Source organism: Tiliqua scincoides, chromosome 5, assembly GCF_035046505.1.
Source record: "Tiliqua scincoides isolate rTilSci1 chromosome 5, rTilSci1.hap2, whole genome shotgun sequence".
Taxonomy (NCBI): Eukaryota; Metazoa; Chordata; class Lepidosauria; order Squamata; family Scincidae; genus Tiliqua; species Tiliqua scincoides.
Window position 1 is genome coordinate 8,715,098 of NC_089825.1, and position 26,462 is coordinate 8,741,559.

Here is a 26,462-nt window from a genome sequence, read left to right on the forward strand (position 1 = left end):
TTTATTTTAATTTGCCTGATGATGTCACTTCCACCAGGACATCACTTCTGGTGGGTCTTGGACAGATTGTCATTCTAAAAAGTGGGTCCCAGTGCTAAAAGTTTGAGAACTGCTGCAATAAGGTGTTTGTAAGTTGATACCCGGGGAGAGTATGTGTGACACCACTAGTGACTAAAATCACAGTTTCAAGCAATACCATTATGTTATATATTAATCAATGCATAATTTCATGCAGAATGTGTTCTATCTTTGTTCTATCAAAAGGTACAGCCAAAAAACCAGTGGGGGCGGAGTGATGGTACATCACCACGCCCACCACCTGGGGTGTTGCCTCACCCACTGCATGGGGGGTGACGCGCTGGCATCCCGCACCGCGTGACGCGAACCCTAGTGACGCCACTGATTCTGAGATGCTTTTCAGGACAGCTCAGCATACCACTGAATTCACCTCAGCACGTAGCTGTAGTAAACTGGGAGTTTAAACAAACTCAGTTCAGTATTCAAGAGGAGTTCCCAACAAGTATAATGTCATTCCATAAATGAATTTGTGCAACCCACCTTCTGATATGTTCTTTGTATGCTTTTTTTTATCCTGTAGGTGCAGGAGTGATGGAATGAAGCAGTTCCTGCCAGTTATGCAAGATGGTCAACTGTCCATTATTGCACTGTCCCAACTAGTAAAATCACATTCTGGCAGCAGATCTATACTGGTGTTCGAAACCTAGTGATATATAGAGTCAACGTGACAAAGATTTTTTTGTTTATAGACACCACCCCAGACTCCACCAGGCTCCTCCCCACCCTGTCCTATCAGCTTCTGACGGGCTGTATCCCTAACCTACCAGAAAATACACTTGGCCTGCCTTTGTTCCACCTCCTATCCCTCCCCAACAAAATACTATTTTTGAAATAAACTGTTGTCAGTGCTGTAATGATATGCAGTGTAATGGTCACAGGCATCCCTTCTTGTTCCTTGTAAAACACGAGGAAAGAAGCAACTAATTTGACTGCAGCACAGTAAAAAGAATTGCCTGGTATTCTGTCTCTGCAGAAGTGGAGACCAAAGACACTCAACCCAGCCAAGAAACTCATAGGCATTATGCAGAAGGAGCCAGCTGGCCACATATGTGAAAACCAAGCCAGGAAACTTTGTATGGCTTGTGGGTAAGAACACAGACAGCTGAAAGGAAGAGGGATGAAAGGTTTGCTGACATTCCACTCAACCTTAACCATCCTCTATTCACCAAAAATAATAGTTAACTGCAGGGGACTTGGTGCATGACCCCATTCAGCTATCCTCATATGCTAGCCTGAGAGAGAGAGAGGTACAATAAAGCGCACTGCAGTGCACACTGCCATTTAATGCCCTTCTGGATGGCTGGAAATGTGCTTCAGGTGACAGAACAAGACAAGAGGGAAAACACAATTCACATTCACCAGCAAAAGGGGGAAAACTTGGGCAGGCTGCAGAAGATCACATTTTTCAGCAGAGCTGAGCAGCAGGGACCATGCTGGAAGTCTATCTATTTATTTATTTATTTTTCTGTGATGAACTGGAAGATGGCAGACACTTGATATGGTTTAGTTGCATGGAATTAATGGACTCTGTTGTTCTTTTTTACCAAAGTCACAAATTCCAAGCCTTGGATGGACATGTACCAGTTTGAGAACGTTCTCAATCTGAACGTTTCATTCTCGAATCAAGAAGAAGAATGAGCAAGCCCTGGATAACTCTTCAGATCTGGACTTTGATATCATGTCATTCAAGCAAGAGGATGAATTCTTGCGAAATATATTTATTATCTGTCTCGTACGCTCACGCAAATTGTTGATGCAGTGGAGAAGTGAAGATGGTCATGCGCTTCCATCCCCCCAGTGACATGTATGTGATATGGCCTTGATTCACACAAACTTTCCTTCTCTAAAAAGAGAGAGACCTCCCAAACTTTACTGGCAACTTGTGGGGAGACGACAAAAAGTGTTGCTATGGGAATGGGGGACTAAAAAGTGCCAGTGTGCCTGCCTCTGTGTTGCAAAGACTTCCGAAATTTAGGATATTGTTGCTGTTATTATTATTAATATAATAATAGTAAATATAGTAAAAATAGTCTAATAAGTGGATGTAATTTATTATAAGTATACAATATATCTGCTCTGAGCGTGGGAGGATGGAGGCCAGAATGTGAAACCAGATCAAGAAAGTAACACCTGAATGTTGTGGTTCATGAAAGATAGAACCTTTTTTCAATTGTAAAAATCCCTACGGGGATTTAAATAGCCTGCCTATGACCACCTTGAATAAAGTCTTGAATAAAGACCAAGAAAGGCGGTATATAAATACCTGTATAATATATAAATATATAATATATAACAATATTACAATTATATTACTAATATTATAATAGCAATTAATAGCAATTATGATTGTTATTTAAAAAGGAGGCCTCTCAATACTAATCCCACAACCATTTCCCATTAGTGAAATCTGATTGGAGCAATTACTAAACTTGCTTTCAAAATAAGCACCTTTTGAACCAAACTTTTATTCCTCCACATTTTTTCTCTTTCGGGTCATTTAACCTTGTGGAGAAATAAATACGGCAAACAGGTTCTATAGAGAATTATCAGCTATCACTTAAGAGAGACAAAGGGGATTATCACCCCAGCTGTCAGAAAAGGCAGCCTTCCTTCTCAGAAAACATTTACAGGTACCAAAGGTCATGGTCCTATCATAGCCTTTCGGGACCGGGCACATTTCTCCAAAGAATTAAGTCCTTTGCTGAAATAAACAGAGTCTAGTGATTGATTTAAACACTGAAAACAACTATATGAAGAGCTGGGAGAGGGAGCCAAAGAGAGAACATCAGCAAATGAATTCAAAAGTTTTGTAGCGGTTTTTCTCTACCATTACTTCATGCTTAAAGTGGCTTCGCGTTTCGAACAGGAAGGTTTCTTGTGGCAAATATGGAAAGTATCAACAACAAACACACATCTTCAAACGCACATGGGAGCATGACAGCTCAATCTAGGAGCCCAAATGCATGCACATGCATGGCATAACACCAGGAACACTTCTGCAGACACAACTGCCAAATGAAAGGATGGAACTGCCCTTGTTTCCTCATTCCATCCTCCTTCACTGGCCAACCTAGCTGTAGCCAACTCTGAACAACAATTGAACACAGTGCACCTTTCTTTCTTCACATGTAACATATACGTGCAACATTAAACATGACTTCTTTTATTTTTAAACTTAGACAGAGAGCGAGAGCGAGAGAGAGAGAGAGAGAGAGAGAGAGAGAGAGAGAGAGAGAGAGAGAGAGAGAGAGATGGATGGATGGATGGATGGATGGATGGATGGATGGATGGATGGCTGCTGTAGGGGACCTGATCTGGATTGAAACGTAATTTTCAAAAGTAGCTTACTTTTAATCTTGTCCCCTCATACTGCAGCTCCAATCCATATCAGAACAAAGGTATTGGAGGGGAAGGTTAAACTATTCCCCCATTGGACTGTGGGTCCCTGCTTCCTGTGGCAGCCATTTTCCATATAGTCTCATACTTACCTTGATCACCCACTGGTTTCCCACTCAGGCACTAGACAGGTCTACAGCACTTTAGCTTCCCTGGCTCAGCAACTCTTTCACTGCCCAAATGTTTGAGCTTAAGGACTGGAAGTAAGCCTGACTGGGGGCTTTTGCAGGGACTAGTGGTAGGTGTGATAAAACCTAGTCTGGCTTGCCAAGTCTCCCCTGCAAAGAATTAGCGTCAAGCATGAATCAGCATCTGCTCCTTTTCCGCTGTCCCACACGCACTTTGGTATCCATGTCCTGCATATCGGCCTAGTTGAATAACTGTCTTTTCAAAGATCAGATCCACTCATTTGGAACAAATGTCCAGTACTTCCACTAAAGATTGACAGACAGCAGCAACCAACTGGGGGCTTGAAATACTTTGGAGTCTCATCCTACAAGCAATCCTTTGTGAGCAAATATCCACCTCATCATGTAAATGATATCTTAAAGCAGGGGTCTCTAAACTTTTCGGACAAAGGGCTGCATCAAACATCCTGCACAGTGTCGAGGGCCAGAAAAAAAAATCAAATATAAAATTTAAATAAATACATTAGAGATGGAACTTAGATGAATGAATGAATAAATGGGCTCAAATGTCCAGGATTTCTCCAAACATCAACACAGCCCAAAGCACACACTTAAATGGACCCCCACTCCCCCACCCCACAAGCACAACTCTGGTTGTGTTTGGTCAGCTGGGCCAGAAGCTCTCAAGGGATCAGAGGCTGGCTGCAGGCCGGATAGAGGCTCACCGCAGGTCGCATCTGGCCCGCATCTGTTTGGAGACCCTTGTCTTAAAGTACGTATGTTCCCCTGAGTGTTTTTATAAAAGTCCAAACTATACATGCTGCAGAAGATCCAAAGCAACCAAGGGATGGAAGTGAAGGCTCAGTTCTTTCCTGACAGCTCATTCATTTTAAAGGGGGAAAGATTTGTTTGAACCATGGATGTACCCTTGAAAATTCATGTAGTCTGTATCAAATAACTTGGGTACCTGTGCTCAATACAAAACATAAAAAATATCCTGAAAGAAGTTCCTAGTGTGGCCACTCTCTCACCCAGTCCATTCACCCATGGGCTAAAAGTACTTCAGTACAATTAGATACATTATTGTTGACATGATATTTTAAAATGTATTCTAAAAAGCAAAAATATTGGCAGTCCAATCGTATCTTGCCCTGACACCTCTGGAACACGTGTCCTGGTGGTGCAAGGTGCTTTATGGTGGTTGCAAATGCAGCCCACTGTTGAGAGGAGCTGGACCACCACTGCATGTTGGGAGCAGCACCCCGGCCCCAGAGCCATCGTCCCCCAGCACCAGTAAGTCAGCAGGGTTGGGTGGGATGAGGTAGGGAGGGGATAGTACAGGGTGGAGAAAGAGTGGAATGTGGACGAGGCAGGGAAAAATGGGTGGAATGAGGGTTGAAAGAGGGGGTATCCGCAGCAGCAGCAGTGCCCCTGATATCCTAGCCCCCTTCCAGGCCTCGAACAGCCTTCCTGGGTTCACATGGACTCGCATCATTCACATAGACTTGTGCTCTGATGGCACAGCAGCACAGTGGGGCAGAGAAGGAATAGGATTCTGGCATAAGGCAGTAGTGGAGCCAGAGGGGGGGGCACAGCTGTAAGTCCTGCATGGCTCCAAAACTCTCCATGTAAGCTGTCCCTCCTCCTCCCTTTCCGAGCCTGTCTGGGGACAAAAGCAACATGGAGAAGACAACTCCGTGTTGCTTTCGCTCCTTGGAATGGCCCTGAGAGCAAGAGAGAGGGGCAGCTTATGCAGCGAGTTTTGGAGCTGTACGGGACTTACAGCTCCACCCGCCCACCACAGCTCAGCTACTGGCATAAGGAACTTTAAATTGCCATACCAACTGAAAATAAATTAGGTTGGTTTGGTTTGAAAGTTCTAATTTTAATCCACTTCTAGCTGACCTCTTCAACAGTTCACAGGCATCTTGTTGTCTTATGTGCTTCCTGAAACATGTAGTGGGCCACTGTGAGATACAGGAATCTGGACTAGGTGGGCCCTGGGCCTGATGCTGAAAGATTTTTTAGGCATATCACAGGCAAGATCAGAACCCAGAGCAAGGACAGCCAGTCCATTCTTTTGACAATACGGACAAATGTACCTGTTCTGGACTTCCCTGCAAACTCTCCAAGTACATATACGTTGAACTGGATAGCATTATAGTCTCTGTTTTCTACTGTTTCAAGAGACTTACACATCTTGCTTTGTGAAAGTTGTTGAAAAACTGGGCATCATCGTTGTCATCACCGCCACAAAATGTAATGACTTTGTACTGGGAGAAATGTTTCCTCAGCTAATGGCTGGAGAAGGAAATACCCTGAAAAGCCTCAAAGTAACAAAGTGGTTATTTAACTAATCAAGTTAAAACTGCTAAGCAACCCCCCCCCCCCACACACACACACACAATTAAGTAGCAACAACAAGATTTAAAGATCAAAACCCCAGGACTTTGAAGAGGCCATGATCAGATTGTGGTTGGGAATGAGCTAACACAGTAATGAGCAATTAGAACATATTATGGTGTTTTTCCTACAAGATAAAAAAATTGATTTGCTTGCTCACTCCAAGAAATGCTGAAGTTTGAAATAAGCCCCTTGGGAAGCCACACACAAGAATGTAGATGGTAAAATCTCAAATGACTGGGAGATTCTATATTTTCCCAGCAGATACAACTGTTTGTTATCTTTCATAAAGACTTGGATTCAAATATATCTGTTCTGCAGTGGTTTTTGTTTGAATTCCTCCTTTGGGGATCGAGTTTCATAAATTAGAAGAGTTCAGAAATGGCAAGTACTTCCTGAAATACAAAATATGCTGGCTGTTAGGATTCAATTTTAACTAGTCTGTGTTGGGTTTTGTTTGGTGTCACACGGTCATCAGAGGCTGACATGTGTATCTGGTTTGTTCTTAATCTGTGTTTGGCTTGGCAGGGAGATTTTTCAGTTCGTTATTCATTTCCAGTCAATCAAAGAATTGAATGATACAGAGTGAGAAGCCAAGACATAGCCGAATAAAATGCCTTCATCAAAGGATTTTGAAATACGAATACTCAATCTCCTTCCAATGCTGTAAGTGTATTGAATTTGAAAAACACAGAGAACAGTCACTTTTCGCCACTAGTGGGAAGCACTGGCCAATCCATCCGTAACTTGACCTTGAATGTCAAGCAAGGCCCTTTTGGTTCATGCTCTGGCAAAAGAATCAGGACAAGTCTGATTCTTGACTCAGGGCTCTGACCCTCTCCTTTATCAGAGATGCAGCCATTCAACAGGGCATGTGCTGCATCCTTATGGAGGCTTCCACAAGGTAAGGGAAGTTTTGTTCTCTTCCCTGGGGCTGCATTGTGGCTGTGCTGGAAAGTTGGTATAATTGGGCTGTAGCTGTAATAAGAAAAGGGAGGGAGAGAATGATAGGCATATATGATGGAAGGTTTACCAAAAGCCCTACACTGAGTCATCTTGGCTCATTTTCTGATAGAAAAGCAGTGTATAAATATCTGAAATAAATAAGTGAAAATACATTGCGGACTGGAGTTACGGGGCATCTGAATAGACTGAAAACTGCTGTAGGAGGTGCCTGGTGATACCGTGAGAGTGGTGTGGCAGAATGGAGAAGAGACTGGGCAATGGATTGGGACTTTACAGAAGAATGTAAGAAAAGCCATGCTGAATCATCAGGCCATCTAGTCCAGCATCATGTTTCCCACAGTGACCAACAGGCAAGACAGAAAGACATACTTCTCCTCCTCTATTACTTCCCTACAACTGGTATTCAGTGACATTTTTGCCACTGAACCTGGAGGTAGTATATAGCACCATAACTAGTAGCTAATGATAGACCTGTTCTCCAAAGTGATTTGTCCACTTCCCCTTTAAAGCTACCCAACCCACTGACCACCACCACATCTTGTGGCAATGAATTCCACAGACTAATTATGCGCTATGTAAAGAGTGCCTCTTTTTTCCATCCTAAACCTCCTGCCAATCGGTTTATAGCCCACTCACAAGCTATGCTGGCCAACTCCTGGATCTGACAGCGCCTTTCCTACTTAGAGGTGTATGTATTCCAGGTGAGCATCTGTTTGGTCCTATTCAGAAAGATGCATGCTACCTATTGCTTAAGTGGGGAAAAAGTAGATCGAGATCAACCTGTAGATCTCCCACTTGAATTTAGGACTATCCCCCCCCCCCTTGCTGGCCTTTTACAGAGGTCTGAATAATTTGTTCAGACCCTTTATATTTTGCTGCACTTTTCATTATTGTATTGGTTGTTTTTAATTATTTTTATTGTCTTTTAGTAGGTAAGCCACCTTGAGTTCCAAGAAGGGTGGAAAGGCAGGGTAAAAATCTTTTCAATAAATGCAATGGCCCCCGAGCTATGGACATCTGGGGGGAGGCTGCATTGGATTTTGTGCTAGCGCAGTATATTCTTCAGTGATGCTTTCATGCAGGTGCTGTAGTGTGGCCAGGCAAGAACCAGATGTTTCAACTTATGTTCATTTCAAGACCCCTGAAACCTAACCCGTTCCTAAGTAGGAGACTAACAGTGAAATCTTAACTTGTGCTGGAACAGGCAGCCAGCAGGCCTGCGCTGTATCCAGCACAAGTTTGGGTCTTGCTGAGGCTTGAACCAGAGCAATGGGAAAAATTTTCCTTATCCTGGCAAGAGCCACAGCTGCCCCAATGGGTCTACTCAGATTGTGCCGTCTGAAGAGGTGGCACAAATCCGACCAGAATGGAGCAGCCTGGAGCCACTCCGAGCTACCAGTAACAGGACTAGGTCAACTGCCAGATCTTGTTCCTGCCTTCCTCCCTGTCGACCTGCCCACAGGCCCGTCCACCTTCCACCTTCTCCCACCCCACAATACCTCCCCCCTCCTTCCTGTCTCCTTGCCACCCCCCCCATGCCCCGCCAGACCCCCAAATTAGCCGAGCTCAGCCAGTACAAACTTGGCGCATTGGCACTTTTACCTTTGTTCGCCACAGCAGAGGCTGGATCTGAGGGCTGGTGCACCTCTATGCGCCGGTGCGGCTTTCTCCAAAGGAGGAGCAAATGTGCTTTACTGCATGTTTGCAGCCTTCCCAGGCTGGCGCAGGAGACTTGTGCCAGCTGAGCACATCCATAGGATTGTGCTCTAAGGGCCCAGTGCTATCCTCATGGTATACTACGGGACCTTGAGTTCCACCAGCATACTGGGAGGTCTGCTGGCATATCGTCTGTCCATCAGTCTGAGGAGCAGTGCTGAGGTGCAAAGGCTGGAAGGACACACACTGGTGGCATTGCAGGTTTGCTGCAATCTTCTCAAATCAACATGTTGCAAGAGCAGAACGAATAGGCCACATTCACCATGAACAGAACACACAACCCAAGCTCCGCAGTGACATAGCTTTGCTCTGCTTGCACCAGCCAGTGACCCCCATGAGTGGGAGACGCTGCCCCAAATAATCTGAGAGCTGGCTCTAAGTGAGACTTTGATCTTCACCCCCCCTCCCCAGCAGCTTGTATAGCGATGATTGACTTTTCTTTAACACAGTATGGCAATGGAACAATGCGCTATTCTCAACATTCAAAAAAACCCCTCCCTGCAAAAAGGTGCTGCAAAAGAGAGAAAAAAATACCTCAATTTCAAGCTCACAGATTACTTTGGGTCCCAGAGGAAAGAGAAGCAATTTAGTGGCGAATGGCCTCACCAAGGAAAAGGTTAGAAGATTAAGAGACCAACTGCTGTTTGGATAAGTGGCTGGTAATTGTGCAGGCCACCAATTACGTACCTCCATGTCGTTTCCCCCTTACCTTTTTCTTGCCTCGCGTGCCATCAGGGTTGATTCGAAATGTCCCTGAATTCACAGTCCTCTTGGGACCTATTTTCTTAATATCGTAGACCAGCTCGTTGGCGAGGGCCTGGCATGCTACAGGAAGCCAAAAGAGTTAAATAGTAAGGAACGATCATCACAACAGAAATCATTCCAGAAGACTCACTGAATGCACATATTTTGCAGAAAACAGATGGCCATCCCCTTTGGTGCAGTAACAACTTGGAGGATAAGAAGTGTCCCAGTGCCATTAGATCCCTGCTTCAAGTCTAGGAGTCCAAGAAAGACCTGTCAAACTCCAAACCTCCACTCTTCCACTCCGCTCCTCTCTGCACTTCTTCATTCCTAGTCTGATGGCTCCAAGTCTCCTGACTCTACTCCACCCCTTCTGTGATGCCACTGATGTCACCCAGGCCTTGGCTATCATCATCCATTGATATGTGCTGTTAGTGAATTCAGGTGCCTGATTGCCTGTCAGATGGCAACGTCACCCCACCTGCTTGGATATTTGCATGCACTCAGACTTGTGCACCCAAGTTTGTATGTTTCATAGCTCTTTGGACTATTGGCTTATGGCATACGCCTGTGGAAACAGGCACATGCAAAGGATGATATAGATGCAAACACAACAACGTTTACTCGGGACAGGAAATAAATGTACAATGAGTACAATCAAAAATAAAATGAAGCACTTTATGGTTGTCCCATGATTTCTCCAGTATAAGTTGTCATGGCTGCTGCCTCTTCCTCTCCATCCAAACTCCACAATAACATCTATATCAGCAGGATCTATGGGGAGGTGTGTCACGTCTGCCACTGGAGTGGCTGCCTCTCCCAGAGGGGAGGGGGTGTCAAATGGGTTAATGGCAGACATTTCCTAAGACCCAGAGCAAGAACCACAGCAACAGGCAGAAGGCTGGAGCAGAACTTATTTATTAAATACACCCCTGGTTAGCTCACCGAGAGGAGGTCAAGGGACTCTCTCCAGAGCAGTGCTAGCCAACAGGGTTCCATTGAAGGCTAGACCAATGTAAGTCCAGCTTAGTCAAAATATGACTCTAGGAGGGATCAAGGGTGACTGTTTGCCAGGGCTGTCCCCAAGCCAACTTCCGTGGGAGGCAGGCTGTGGTGTGCAGATGTCCAGGGCAGTGGATGACAGGGGGAGGCCTGGCGAGGGGAGGCTCCAGCAGGACGCCTGTCTTGTCGACCCCAGGCTGAGCTGGGTACCGGGAAGGGGGGGAATACTAGCTGCAGTAAGCGAACCAGGTAAGTGTGAACCTGGTAAGTTGCTCTGGGGATCCCCATAAGGTGGAGATGATGAGATGGCCTCCTTCCCCAGCTCTGCCTGCCTTTCTGCCTCTTGGCCTACTTTTGCAGCCCTACCCAAGGGGACACCTAGTACCTGATCTGACCCAGGTGGAGTTGGCCCACCATACTACTCCAGTTGTTTCTCATCTGAGCCTGGGATGGGGGCTGGCATGTCAGCTGACACGGCCTGATGGGGAGAATTAGAGGACCAGCCTCCACCACTTCCCCACTTTCCCTTCTTCCCCTCATGTACCATTGCTATCCAGTCCATACACAAGGGGAAACTCTTGTCGTCCGTAACTGCTGCTACCATAATTCCCAAGATTTTTTTTTTTTTTTTTGGGGGGGGGGAGGGGAGCCATAAAAATTTAAACAGTATAAACTCCCTGTACAATCATAGTGTAGATATCCTACACATAGTGTAGATATCCTGCATAGTGAATCTGAGGAAATGCTGACTTATAACGACCTATAAACCATTTCTAGATGGATGTTGGTCACTAAGAAAATGGCACCATTTACTCAGTAGTCACCAGGCACAATTTACAGCCCTAAATGGCCTACACGGAGGGTACCTGATAGAGCATTCTTCTGAACTCCAGGTGTTTGAAACAAAAGAACCAGGTGGACTCCTTTAAAAGGGGATTGGACAAGTTTCTGGAGGAAAAATCCATTATGGGTTACAAGCCATGATGTGTATGTGCAACCTCCTGATTTTAGAAATGGGCTATGTCAGATGCAAGGAAGGGCACCAGGATTCAGGTCTCTTGTTATCTGGTGTACTCCCTGGGGCATTTGGTGGGCCGCTGTGAGACACAGGAAACTGGACTAGATGGGCTTTTGGTCTGATCCAGTGGGGCTGTTCTTATGTTCTTATGTACGCTGCTTGGCAGCTTAAGGAGAACAAATGTTATTTTTAGACATTGAACACATTTCCTGGGTTTTCCCCAAAAATCTCAATGGCAAGGAATATCCCTTTGTTTAATAATAATAATAATAATAATAATAATAATAATAATAATAATAATAATAATAATAATAATATTGAAAGACATTAAAAAGAGGAAACTGAAATTCTCACAAAACAAGATATGCCTGGCAGCTGGGGCTGTATGAGAAATCCAATATCTTGGCCGTGGCTGGTATGTCATGCAATTGCAGGTGGTAAGGATGTTACGGACTGCAGACTCCCTTCATCATTTGTCATCCCACTGAAACAAAACCTAACTGAGATTTATAATAGAAGAGAGAATGCACCACCAGCAGGCATGCAAACTGGATTGTATGGTAGATTCCACCCTTTAATGAAACAAAGGTTTTAAATGCAGTGCCTGGATCAGCGCAGCCATGGCTTTTTTTTTTACGAGTCCCAGAACTGCAGTGGGAAAGAATTATCTGATAGAATAGTCAGTGCATGCAAGCATCCCTTGAAAAGCATTGCCTAGAAAAACCACAAATCCTTCCAAGCGGAGGTCTCAGCACAGAGCTGGTGTATGTTTTCCCAGATGGATCTTTTATTTATTTTTATTTTACCAGAACCAGGGAACATCCACTAAAATTAAGTGTTGGGAGGGTTAGGACAGACAAAAGAAAATATTTCTTTACTCAGCGTGTGGTCGGTCTGTGGAACTCCTTGCCGTAGGATGTGGTGACGGCATCTGGCCTGGATGCCTTTAAAAGGGGATTGGACAAGTTTCTGGAGGAAAAATCCATTATGGGTTACAAGCCATGATGTGTATGTGCAACATCCTGGTTTTAGAAATGGGCTATGTCAGAATGCCAATGCAAGGGAGGGCACCAGGATGCAGGTCTCTTGTTGTCTTGTGTGCTCCCTGGGGCATTTGGTGGGCCGCTGTGAGATACAGGAAACTGAATTAGATGGGCCTATGGCCTGATCCAGTGGGGCTGTTCTTATGTTCTTATGTTCTTATTTGACTATCATCAAAAATAATTGGCAGGGAAACTCATTCCTCTCCTTCCTCCCCACAAAGAAGTATTAAGGGAGTTGTTTACAAGCAAAGTGCATTCCAAATACACACAGAGTAACATTTTGTCACATAAAATATTAATATATGTTTGGGACTGAACCTCTCAGCAGTGCCTCCTCCTGAGGATGGTTACTGGAAAGAGATGACGAACATCACAGTATCATATGCAGCATCTGAAATGTCTACCGCACAGATAACAATAGCCGTTTCATTCAAGGGCAAGCTGCTGTACATTGACACAGACCAAATTTTTAGCACTGCTTCCACCTGTGAAGGCATCTGGTGATCTTGTCTGCTGTGTGCTTGTAGGTCAGGATGCAGAGACAACCAGAACCTGCACAAGCATCATTTATTCTCCCAGAAGCACAATATTTCTATGTTCAATGATTACAAAGGCCTACAACCCCCCCCCCTTTTTAGTTGCGAAGGATATTTGAAAGAACTTAGATATTTTGGGGGTGCTGGATCCAAAAAATGGCATCGGTTTTACCCAATTGGCTCTAGCTTTCAGGATATGGCATAGCCATTTAATATGCAGATTAAAACAACTTCCTCATGAGGAAGCTGACGCCATGGCTTCCTCATGAGAAAACCGCTTGAATCGACAAATGACAATGCTGCACCCCAAAGCTAGAGCCAATCAGGCAAAACCGATGCAATTTTTAGATCCGGCACCACAAATATTCCCAAGAATAGGTCTACCTTTTATGACAGGGGTGCCCAAACCCTGGCCCAGGGGCCACTTGCAGCCCTCAGGGGCTCCCAATACAGCCCTCAGGGAGCCCCCAGTCTCCAATAAACCTATGGCCCTTTGGAGACTTGCTGGAGCCCATGCTGGCCCAACGCAACTGCTTTCAGCATGAGGACGACTGTTCGACCTTTCACCTGAGCTGTGGGATGAGGGCTCCCTCCGCTACTTGCTGTTTCACATCTGTGATGCAGCAGAGCCAGCAAAAGAAAGGCTGCCCTTGCTTTGTGCAAAGTCTTTTATAGGCCTTGAGCTACTGCAAGACCGTCATTCATTCATAAAAGTTCCATCTCTAATAAATTCATTTATGTAAATTTATTCAAATTTGAAATGTAAATTAATTCTTTTTTCCTGCCCCCTCCCCCCCCCAAACTGTGTCAGAGAGATGATGCGACCTTTATGCCAAAATGTTTGGACACTCCTGTTTTACAACAACAAAATGTGTGTAGGCCTGCATTATTTATGATAAACTAGATCCAGAAATTGCTAAGGAAAACTGGATGAGAGATTCAAAATTTCAGCAGTGGGAAAATTCATCAATTTCAGTGATGGGTAGGAGGAGAGAAGCAAGTCTCTTCTAGATAAAAGGGAAGAGATAAACATGTAAATGAGCTCCTGAAGCTTGCTACTTTGGACAGTTTCTGGGAAGATGCTGGAGACCAGCATCTTTTCATTGATCCTGGACCCATGTGAGGAGCCTTCCTTCAGAAACCATTTTTGGTTTTTGTCTAAAGGTACCTTCTCTCAATCTTCCCACTCCTCCCACTTTCAGGGCCCAACTGGACGGGGTGCAAGGAGATCTATGATGGGAGCTTCTGTGACTTTTCTTTTTAGTTCAAAGCAGCTGGCAGTGGGCAGAATCAGAACAAGAGAGTAACGCCAGCGAAGAGTGTTTTATACCCTTCCCAAACTTCCATAGGGAGGGCATGCTGGCACAATATGCATGTATGCCCTTCCACCCCTATGGAGCAAAAAGCAGCTTTAGTGTGTCTGTTTCAGGGGCTTCTCCTTAATTTTTCCTCTACATTTTCCCATTCAGAGTCAGTCTCAGAAGCAGGCAGGGATGGTGATTTTAAGTAGACAAACATCAGGAGAGTGAGGATCAAACAGCCCCTTCTCCATTCAAATTCCTAGCCTCCAAGCTGATTTTGATTTTTTAAAGAAGTTTCGTATAAAGATAAATGCAACAAAATGGTATGTCTAGTGTTATATAGTGGGTCCATGCGAATAAAGGAAGGCATAGTGATAACAGCTCAGTACTTTTTATTCCATCTTCAGAACAGAACCTAGCAAAATACAAGGCAAATCCCTGGCCTTTTATAGCCTTTAACTCTGCCCAGACTTCCCGTGATTGGTGTAACTGAAACCTTAACTAGAGGGCCAATCGGATGGTAGGATTTCGATCCATCACCCGATTGGCCAGCCATAAGTCTGGGCCAATCAGTTATGCAGGATTTCGATCCTGCATAACTTACATACATAACATCTAGAGCAGTGATTTTCAATCTTTTTTGTCTCATGGCACACTGACAAAGTACAAAAATTGTCAAGGCACATTATCAGTTTTTGGACAATTGACAAGGCAAACCATGCTGTTGGTGGGGGGTGCATATCCCCCAATGGACCTATTAATAAATGACCCTCCACCAAACTCCTACGGCACACCGGGGGACCATTCGCGGCACACCAGTGTGCCATGGCACAGTGGTTGAAAATGGATGTTCTAGAGGGATCCCAGGACAAAGAAGCAAGGTTCAGCTGCTGGGAAAGGAGAGGACATGAATTGTTTGACTTTAGATTCTCTTCATCTTCATGCTAGCTGGAAGCCCCAGGATATATTACCCCAGGACCTGAGCTGCCCAAGGGGATATCAGGCAGTGTTGCAGCCTGTGCACTACTTTCCACCTTTTGCCAAAGAGGGAATTATAAGGAGATCCGTCAGAGCTAGGGAGGTGGCACGGTAAGGATGGCATGCTCCTCAATGCACCGTGTAAGCAGCCCTGCCCCAGCATCAGAGCCATTTAAGGCAGCAATGGTATGTTGCTATCACTGCCTTGATGGCTCTGATGATGAGGGCGAGGGGCTACTTACACGGTGCTTTGCGGAGCCTACCATACTTACCACGCCACCCCCTAGCTCTGCTTCTGCATAACAGCAACACGCTAGAGCAAGTAAGGAGATACTACCCCACCATCGCTTTTTTAATGACCCTCCCTTTGCATCTTTAGCTACAGCTAAGTCTGCAGACATCTGATCATGCTTCTATCGCCACCTCATGAGAAGTTTCATGGGATGATTTCTGCATCACAACCTGCTGTTAATGGCCCAAGGCAGCCCTTTTTTTTTTTTTTTCCTCCCAACACATTATTAAAGCTTCTTGCTCAGGCTTCCTCAGTAGTTTGAGCAACCTGGGGAGGCATTCTTTGGGATACCTGGACTAAACCATGCTGTCCAACTTGATCTACTGAAAGCAGCTGGTGTCGATCAGTAGGGTCATTGGCAGGAAAGCTTGTGGGTCCTCTTGGCCTGTCAGTGTGTCTCTAGATTCCCACTGGATTTGAACTGTTTGCCTTGCTAATAGGACAGGCAGACCCAGAAGCTGCCAGAGAGTTAAATGGTGAGAGTGTTGGACAAGGAGAGGGGAGACCCCGGTTCAACTCTCACTTAGCCAAGATATTCTCTGGATGGCCTTGGGCCGGTCCCAATCTCATTCAGCCTAACCTACCTCTGAGACTGTTGTGAGAGGAAAATAGGGTTGGGGGGTGTATTGGAATCGCGGAAGATCTGGCGGGAAGGTAGATGTGGTGTTAGCAGTGGCCCCTTTAAGGGTAAGGCCTGGGCATCCAGCAGAGTGTGCTGCACAGCTGCAGTCACTTAAAGGCAATAGGGCCCTCAGGGATATAAGGAGCACCTGCGGCAGGAAGGGTTTGTGGGTTGTAGAAGGAGTGCAGGTTGGAGGTAGGAGAGGAGACTGACTGACTTGGCTTATTGAATTTGGAATCTGACTTTGGACTGTGACTTGGCTTATTGACTTTGGACTTTGACATGGATACCCTGACTGATTTGACTGACTCACCTGGAACCTGACCTCGGACTGTAACTTGGCTTATTGGCTCTGGACTCTGATTTGGCAACTCTCATTGATTAGACTGGTTTACTTGGAATCCGTGGACTAGAACTGGACTCTGGCTTTTGCTTGCTGCACTGGTGAGTTTCACAAGGGAAACTAATCAGCCTTAAGCAGGCATGAGGCCCAGTGGGGAGAAGCTGTGGCAAGACAGGGGGACCCTGAGCTTCTTGGAGGAACAGTGGAATAAAAATATAATAAATACAAAAACATACTCTGACAAGAAGATGCTCATAGCAAAGAGTAAGAAGGGACATTAGTAACATGCCCACCCAGTGAAGTTCAAGGGTGGGAGAAGTGATGGCTGAAAGAAACAGGTTCTGAGACCTTTGTTGGGCAGCACCTAGTAGGAAAAGAGCTTTCATCTTCCAGCTTACAAGCACATTTCTCCTATTCTTTCCTGGAGAAATGGGAAGCATTTTCACAATGCAAAGATGCTGCTGCTTCACTCTGCCCAAAGGACAGGTCGGTGAGGCACCTGACAAGAGATTGATGGTGTCCTCAGTCAAGGTGGATCCTCACTAAAGCTCAGAGTGGGACACACTTCAGGCACTCAGCCTTAATGCAGACACATACATGAAACGGAATCCTTCCACCTGGATGTGACGAAAGAAGAGATCATGGGGAGGGGAGGACGTCCTTCTTTGGAGAGAGAGGAAGGATTTTGTTTCCTGTCTAGTTAGAGATTTGGCATCTTTCAAAGGGGAATACCATCTGTTCCTATGCAAACACCTTTTCCCCCCTCACAGAAGAAACTGATTTCCCAATAAAGTGTCAAAAGATAACAAAGTCTGTTCCAACTAAGCTCATCTGTTTATTGCCTGGAGGGAGCCCCTGGCTGATAAGACATTGGCTGTTCCAGGTGGAAGAGTTACTGTTTAGTCTGCTAATCAAATTTTGCTCTGCTTTAGAGCTGCCATTGGCTGCCTGGTTCCCACTGAACAGCAGAACTTCTTGGGCTTCATCCAGCTCTCAGATTTAATGGTTCAAATGGAGGAGAACTGTGAGCTCCATCTGCAAGCTGGGTCTGACAGATCCCCTGAATTTACCTTCCGTTTGCTCAAGTTATTTTAACACCTGACTCTTTCAAAGAGCATCAGGACTCCCACAGCCTGAAGAGAAGGCTGAATCCTGAAGAATGATGATGCAATCTCACAGGAATGAAATGTGAACAAGACATCCCTAAAAGGCAAAAATAGGGACAGATCTTCAGCCAGTCACTGTCTCTTAGCCTGCCTTGCTGAGCCTAGCCTACCTCACAGGGCTGTATTGAAGTTAAGGTGGGGTAAAACAGAACCATGTATGCCACCTTGAATCCAGTGGTAGATGGGTGGAATACAAACAGCAGCATGAAATCTCTGTGTAGCCATTTCACATGCAAATGAGACTCATTTTGAATATTTGTAACAGGATGTAGGATAGGTTCTTGCAGGGTAAATATCAGCAAATGCAGAATATGAAATGGGGCCTGCAAGAGTGTGTGTAGAACTGGTGAGGAAATCAGGCAACCACCCTTGATACAAGGATAGGGCTAGCAGAGGCATGTCCCAATTTTCACATGCACAGTGTTGGAGGATATGATGGCATGCATGAAGCCGTCTCCCAGTAGCATAGCTATAGGGAGGTGGTGCACTAAATACTGCAGGTGCTGCCATGTGCCTGAACTGAGTGAGTAGGCACACTGCCCTCCTGTCATTTGGGTTTGGAAAATCAGCAGGCAAACTGCTGGTGCTGCAGGGAGGCCTGGTTGCAACAGCAAGGGTCAGGAGACACCAACAGAGCAGCAAAGCTGCAGCAAGGCAGGCTTCACTGGCCCACCCTTTTCACACAGCTGCTCCTGCCTCCATACACGCTCATTCTACCTATAAGCAGTGCACATGTGCAAGCAGGTGCTGCTCCGACTAGTATGGTGGTGCAGGCAGGGGGGTTGGGTGGGAGGGGGTTCAGCTGAGCCCGCAAGGCGAGAGGGTGGTGGTGGCTGCACCCACTGCTCCCCGCTGTTGGGGAAGATCCATCGCTTGAACTGACCAGTTACTCAAGCAGCCAAAAGCCATTTGAGACTTGAAGGGCAAGTATCAGCCCTTTTGAGTAGTGCTCAGAAACAGTGCAGGAGCCACTGGGGTTCTCTAAGTACCATCAAGTTCCTGGTGATCAGTCCCCTGGTAGCCCAACTGCCCTGCCTTGAGCAGACGTCAGACATTTTTCTGAGGTTTTATGGACATTTTGGCTGCAATTCTAACCACACTTTCCTGAGAGTAAGCCCCATTGAACAAAATAGGACTTACTTCTGAGTAGACCTGGTTAGGATTGTGCCTTTATTCTGTCAATAAAAATGTGGTTTTCAGTATTTGGTGCTGATCCAGCCTCTTCTGCTCATTATGACAATTCTATTGTACCAACCCTTGGAGTTGCAGTTGTTGCAGCGGCCTTTTAGATACCCCCCCATAAGAGCTCCCTTCCCTACTCAGCCTGTCAAGGGGCCCTTCTGCCAAACAGCTGCACCATGCAGGCTTTTGAAAGGGAAGCAGACAGGCTCTGACGCATCAGTGGCTCAGTGTGGAGATGGGCCTGAGCACAAGCTCAAGAGACAAGGTAGGTATTCCTTTGCCCCAGAAGCACCGGGGATTTTGGTCTGTTGTCTGCACCATTGCCTCAGTGCAGCCAAACACAGGATTGAACCCATTCATTCATTTGCTCTAGTTACTTGTGAGACCAAACCAGAAAGATCCATCCGAAATGTTGTGTGGTTCTTGAAAGAGAGAACCTCTATGATTGTAAAAATCCCCTTGAAGGATTTAGGAACGCCTGCCTATGTAAACCACCTTGAATAAAGTCAGAGGAGTAATTCGATGACCAGAAAGGTGGTATATAAATACCTAGTTATTATTATTGTTGTTGTTTCAGACCTGCTTTAAAATTAATTAAGTCAGGAGCAGGCAGTCTAGAAGGCTGGCTGATGAAGCTGTGAAATTTTCAGTTGAAAAAACATCTTTCAACTCATGCCAAGGAGTTGTGTGGAAGCTGGAAAAGATTTAGAGGGGTTGAGAGGAGGCCAACGAGCCAGTAATTGAATAATCCCAGCCAGATAGGAAACGGCAGCAGAAGCAAGAGCTTTTGCATCCTGACAAGTTAGCACAGGTTGAAGCCTGGAAATAAATACTCAAATAACAAGGTTATTCCTCAAGACGGAATGAATGAATGAATATGTCTCTCAGTTGTCATCTCAAATGGAACATAATTACCTAGATGTCTGACTCACTGCTGGGACCAAATGTACAGGCCTATACCCTGCTGTCACAGACTGCTCCTTCACTCAGTGATTCCTTTAACAAATATAAAAGCACTTGTCTTGTCTCAGGTTAGCCAAAGCAAATAGTCACATGATGGACTCAGTTTAAAACCAGACATTGGTGATGTTCGTACTTGCTGCATTGCTATATATGGATTACTGCATCAAGGAGTACATGTGGAGATTACTACATCAAGGTGTATGTGGGTGGATGTGAGGCCCTTTTACCACTTTCAGTGGGAGTATTCATCAACTCTTTTTTCTGGAATAGCAGTAATTTGCATTGAGAGCATTTAGAACCTTCCTGCTTCCTTTGAAGTGTTACATTAAGAGTGGGAAAGTGACATATTGCAGTCCATCCATGGACCACTGGTCAATTTCAAGTGGACCAAGTGGACCACATACCTTCTAGGGCATTACTCAGTGATTTTACTCAGTGTGCCACCAGCACATTGGCATGCCATTTATTAGTAGGGACCTGGGGGATGTGAGCCTCTAAACCCAGGTAAATGTGCATAGAATTGCAGCCTTAGAGCCCAATCCTATGGTTTCCCAGAATGTGCATTCCAGCCATGCAGGGCGTTTTCTGGCAGCACAAAAGTGGGCCACTGTTGTGTGCTTCTGGTCCACTGCCACAAATGTGAAGTAGTGTGTGTGCAAAGCAACAGCCCCAGAGTCAGTTGTGTTGGCACCAATAAGTTGGTGATGGAGGCATGTCATGGGTGGGGAGCAGAGGCTGGGAATAATTGGGAAGAATTGGGGGAAGAATTGGGGGTGGGCAGAGGGCTGGAGCTCAGTGACACCGTGTGCACTGGATCTTGCCAGCGTGGCTGCATGAGCAGTGACTTATGAAGACAGTTGCTGGGAGAGCTCTGGGTGTTAGGCTGTGGGGGGGGGGGCGGTATCCCACAGGTTGCCCCAAGGTGGTGATGGGGGTGACCCTGGCTGCAGCCACAATATTGTGTTGTGCAACTAGCACTGGTTGCAGCCACCCACAAGAGAGACATGTTTATTGGCATGATTATATCTACAAAGTTAAAAGCAAATATAAATATTCAAATTTACAAAGTTTGTGTGTGTGTGTGTGTGTGTATATATATATATATATATATATATATATATATATATATATATATATATATATATATACACACATACACAAAATTCAGTTAAAAAATGCTCACTGTCTGTGCTTCTTCTCTGGCCATTATTATTATTCTTCATTTCATGTCATGACTATTACTGAATATAATTTTGTCATGGGGGGGGGTGCCAAAAATGTATGGGGCCTGGGTGCCAAATGACCTTGGTATGGCACTGTATTGTGTGTGGGGGATAGGACTGGGCAGTTAAAGTCCTATATGGTTTGGGACCAGAATACATAAAGAACTCTCTTTTCACATACATCCTGCCTGCCCTTGGATGGAGACCCACTTGCCTCTCTCTGAACTGTGGGAATTTGGGAGAGACCATTCTGGATAGCAGTGCCCAGACTGTGGAACTTTCTTTCTTAGAGAATTTATCTGCTCCTTCCTTACTATCATTCCTTCATCTCCTCAAGACCTAATCATTTAGATGACTGGCTCATTGATTACCTTCCATTCAAAGCTGCCTTGTACTGAGTCAGGCCACTGATCTGTCAGGCTCAAGATTCTCTGCACTGACACCAGAATTGCCTGCATAGGCCTTTCCCATTCCTCACTGGAGATGGCAAAAACTGAACCAGGACATGCTGCAGGCGCAGCAGGAACTCAACCACTTTCCCCTCCCTGAAAGCATCTTGTCATCTTTGGATGGTTTGATCTGCCATCTGTTGCTTGCTTTGATCGTGTGGGATTTTATTAACTTGTTTGCAGGGATGTGCTTAAGGCACGGAGCCAGAGTCATGAGTTGAGTTCTGAGTCAGTGACCTGCAACTTGCGAGTCATAGCATGTGGCCATCATGACTCAACCCTTGAGAAATTTAGGGCGCAATCCTAACCCCTTATGTCAGTGCTTTCCAGCACTGGCATAGCGGTGCCAATGGGACGTGTGCTGCATCCTGCAGTTGGGTGTCACTCACGGAGGCCTCCTCAAAGTAAGGGAATGTTTGTTCCCTTACCTCAGAGCTGCATTGCCCTTATGTCAGTGCTGGAAAGCACTGACATAAGGGGTTAGGATTGTGCCCTTAGTCATTTCAAGTTGAGTCATGAGTCATTCTGAGAAATGAATCAAGTTGAGGACAGACAACAACAAAAAAAGAGACCTTAAAACTTCCTCCTCCCTTCAACCTCCCCCCCAGCACCCACTTCCTGGAACCTCCCTTTCCACCATGTCTACTGCCATTGTCCAGAACGCATGCTTCCAGATCACCCACAAGGTCTTAGGTGTGATACGGAAGTGGCAAACGAGTAAGCAAGAGAACACACACACACAAAAGAGAGTCTGAACTTGAGTCACTTCAAGTCCAGAGACTTTTTAGAGTTACTGGTCCTGAGTCACAAGGTGAGTCAGGGTCATAACATCCATGACCTGTACCAAGCATGAGATTAACCATTAGAGTTAAGAGCAGGTCCCCAGCCTATACTGAAGGAACAGTGCTATGGTCTAAACAGGACTTAAGATCTCACTGGCTGAGAAGACAATTCTTCAGTGTCTTCATTAACACATCAATCAATCAATCAATCTAGCATTGCCTAATATGAACCATCATATTCAAAGAAAAAAAAGTGCTCATTTCTAATAGAAAGGGAAAAATGATTACACTAAACACAATTTTTTACATAATCAGTAGAGCAGTGACTCTCAGACTGGTGGGCTGCGACCCACCTATTTGTGTAACACTTCCCCCATCCCTTTAAGGAGCAGGGGAAGAGGAGAGTCAGAGAAGTGATCCTCAGGATCATGCCCCTAAGGAGGGCAGAGGAGGGGTGCTTTCACTTACTTGGACTCAGTGTGGGCTGCTGGAAGCTGCAGGAGGTGGGATCGCAAAGCACTTCCTATTTGTAGGAGGTCATTGCAATCATTCCGTTTCAAGATTCCAAGCCTCGGGGAGCCCTGCGGAGGGCTACCTGCACCTCCTGCAGCCTCCAGCAGCCCTCACTGAGTCCGAGGGCTGCATGATATGATTCTACTTGCTGCACAGATTTGTTCTGGTTTGATCTGAAGGCTCATGCTTGCTGAAGTCAAGCAGATCTGGGTCTGGCCGTTGCCTAGATGGAAAACTGCCTGGAAACCCCACTGATGTTATTTTGACTTTCCAGTAGGAAGGAAAGGCAGATACAAACACCATCAATTTTAAAAAAAATTTTCGAGTGTATCTTTGAACCAGTACCTGCAGACTTCGAGCACCTAACTGTCTTAACCTTGAAACATTTGCAAGGTCAATTTGCCCAATACTATAATGAATTCAACATGAGGATCTAAGCAGCAGTTCTATGCAGCTAGGGGCAAGGAAGCAAGAATAAGGGGAAAGCCTGGTTCATCCTGGGAGCATCTTCCATCCATCCCAAAAGCAACAGCTGGACAGTGTTCTAAAAATGCACAATCTTTTCATAATGTACATAAATGAAAGCAATGAAACACGAAAAAAGAATAGCTAGACTGTGTGTCCTGTACAAATGCATCTCTCTCCGCACATTCTTGCCCATTACAGGGGAGTATAAGATGGCTGCAACTGGGCTTTTCTGGCCCAGCAAAACAGTGAAACATGGGAGTAGCTCACTCCCAAGAGTAGTTCAGCCCCCATAGAACTATGCAAGTGGACACCACAGAAGTTAAATAGTGCATGCGGAAGTTACTCCTGAACAGTGGTATAGCTAGAGAGACTGCAAAGCACTAAGTTTTGCAGGGAGCCACACCACTGCATGCAAGCAGCCCCTCCTTTTCCCCTTTGGAGCCATTTGAGGGGGGGAGCAAATCAGAGGTGAACACCTGATCCCGAAGGGGAGGGGCTGCTTGCATGCCACAGTGAGGCTCCCTGCAAAACTTTGTGCTTTGCACCCCTCTCTAGCTACACCACTGCTCCTAAATATATATATATATATATATATATATATATATATATATATATATATATATATATATATATATATATATATATATATATATATATATATAAACAAAAGCCTACATTTCACAGCTGCAGAAAACACCCAGTGTTTTGGATGGGAATGGTACGGCTGCTACAATTCTCCATCTCTTTAAATCAACCTGCATCTGTAAGTCACATCATTTACCTCCCCCCTTTTTCCGTATGCTCTTTTTCAGGAAACACAAGGAGGTCTGTCTCTCAAAACTGCCGCACTTGCATCACCCAAGCTAGACTTTTGTCAAGGGAACCTGGGACTGCAGTGTGGCTGATTTGGCTGCCCTGGCACTCAGAAGGGAGGCTTGATTGCAATATGTTATTGAAACTATCTCGTGTCAGGTTATCTGTCCCAGGAGGGATGTACACTTTTCTTATAGCTCATTGTACCATCTGCTAAAAGACGCAACCACTTGCCTCCCTTCGAGGAGACCACAGATGGAGAGTTTTCCCCCTCGTGCATACAACTGTCAATAGATGACAAAGCTTTGTTGTTTTCAGCCAGGTGGAATCACCGAGCAGGAAGGGAAGGCTACGTGGGTGCTCCTGAATGGAGTGATCTCTGCATACAGGTATCAGGTTGAGCAGAGTGAACCATTCCAATCAAGAAAGACAAGTACGATGGTGATTTAAATACCAGCAGACTGGCACATCATGAAGGGCTGTTTAGCACTGAAATATCAAATCCAGGCATTCAAATCTTTTTCACTGTTTCCCAACAAAGAAATTTGACATCTTCACTTCATTACACAAAAAAACCACAGAGGTAAATTTGCTTAGTTTTGGGGAAAGTGCTCAGCCCTTGTGCTTTGTTCTGGGGCATGACACTGGCAAGTCTGAACTATCAGGAGCCCAGAGAGTCATGTGAAATAAGTCCTAAGAGCAGATCTACACATTCAGGTAAATTACAAGCAGTAAGCTGCCATATGAATTGCAGCCTGCCGTGTGTGATTCACACACTTACCTGGAAATCATGCACATTGAACTCAGTGGAACTTCTTTTTGAGTAGACATGCCGAGGTTTGAGCCGACAGTGTCCTGACACAAGATGCTGGGTTTATCTGCCTTGAATTGGGGTTCCCAGAAATCAGGGGTTAGCTCCTTGCCTCCTGGGCCAGAGTGTTCTGTCCCTTCCACAAGGCTACTGGATTGGACTTCAGGGGCACTGTCTAGGCTGCAGATGACCCCCAAAGTCCAATCACAACCTGGCCTCAGAGCTGGCTCCCCAGTTTGAGCAACCGGCCAGGTGCAGCAGATGTGCCGGTGCCTTCTCCTGACTGCTGCTAACACCTGTGACTTTACCTGAAATCATCCTCATATCTGCTTCTGATCCCTCTGACTTGTAAATACAAGTCACTCTGTATTATACTCTGTGAACTTGTAAATACATGTTCACTCTGGAACAGAACATTCTTTCTGGAGCTGCTGACATTCCTGCCTTTAACCCTCAGACCTTGGTCTGCCTGTACTCGAACACAACCTTTTTTTGTTATGGACCATGCCCCTATTCCTCCATATTTGAACATTTCCCCACATCAACCAACAACTCTCTGTCCATGGAAAACTAGCATGCCGGGTGAGGTTCCAGTCTAGCCTTTGCCTTGGCATGCTTTTCTTCCAGGAGTCTTTAAATGAGGGACCAGGCAAGCATGCAATCCCTTCTCTGCAGCCTGGTACAGTGTCAGCAACTTCATGAGCATGTGTGCATCAATTGTAAGAGCTGGTTCTTACATCGCCTTGACAGGCAGAATGGTTTCCATGCCTGAGAAATGCATTTCGCACTGTTCCAGAACGGAATAGGAGATCATGTATGATATGGCAGTGTGGAAAAGCGCCACACTGTACTCACTTCCATATGGTCTCCCATTAAGTACGCTACTGGAGCAGCGTAAGAAGAAGCAACCATAAACAGCAAACGTGCCTCTAAGTCCTGGCCTGAAATGAATATGCAGAGGTATCCAACCTGACGGTTTGGAGATGCCAAGTTGGCCTCGTTCTATGAAACCACCCAACTTGTGCCACAGAAAGCAATGAGGAATCCCCAGCTAAGCCACTAACCTCCACAGAACACCTCTGGGTCCCGCTGTCCTTTCACAGTGTTGCCGAACAGGGCTAGGGGCAACAGGAGGAGGAGCACAGCCATGTTCCACGTGCCAACCTGAAGGGATACAGAAAGCACTGCTAGTAAATAAAGGGGTTTTTCCCAGCCTTCCCTTTGCAGTCTCAGTCCTGACATCCACTCGTAACTCTGGAATCAAACTGTGAGATTCAGCACCTCTGAACCTAGACTGTGTACATGAGTCTTTCAGCCTAATCCTTGCCCCCACAACTGATGATGATGCATCCACACTGATGGAGCGCATGCTCCAATGGTTAGAAGGTGACCAGAAGGCCAACCAGAGGTAAGTAAAAATCATTTTACTTACTTACCTCTGGGTAGGTCTTCTGGCTTCCTATTGGTCTCCTAGGACCTATACCAGCTATGCAGCTGGCATAAATCCAAGGAGCAAAAGGGGGCAT

At 45.5% G+C, this 26,462-nt stretch overlaps 1 protein-coding gene across 1 annotated transcript in view; it reads right to left on the reverse strand.

The window, feature by feature from the left end:
- Nucleotides 1-26,462, reverse strand: part of CNPY1 (canopy FGF signaling regulator 1) — a 45,325-nt gene extending 18,863 nt beyond the window's left edge. The window contains exons 1-3 of the mRNA XM_066627504.1: nucleotides 26,373-26,462; nucleotides 26,001-26,100; nucleotides 9,397-9,512 (exon numbers count right to left, since the gene is read on the reverse strand). Of these exons, the coding sequence (XP_066483601.1) occupies nucleotides 9,397-9,512; nucleotides 26,001-26,100; nucleotides 26,373-26,462 (306 nt within the window). The remainder of the gene's footprint in view (nucleotides 1-9,396; nucleotides 9,513-26,000; nucleotides 26,101-26,372) is intronic.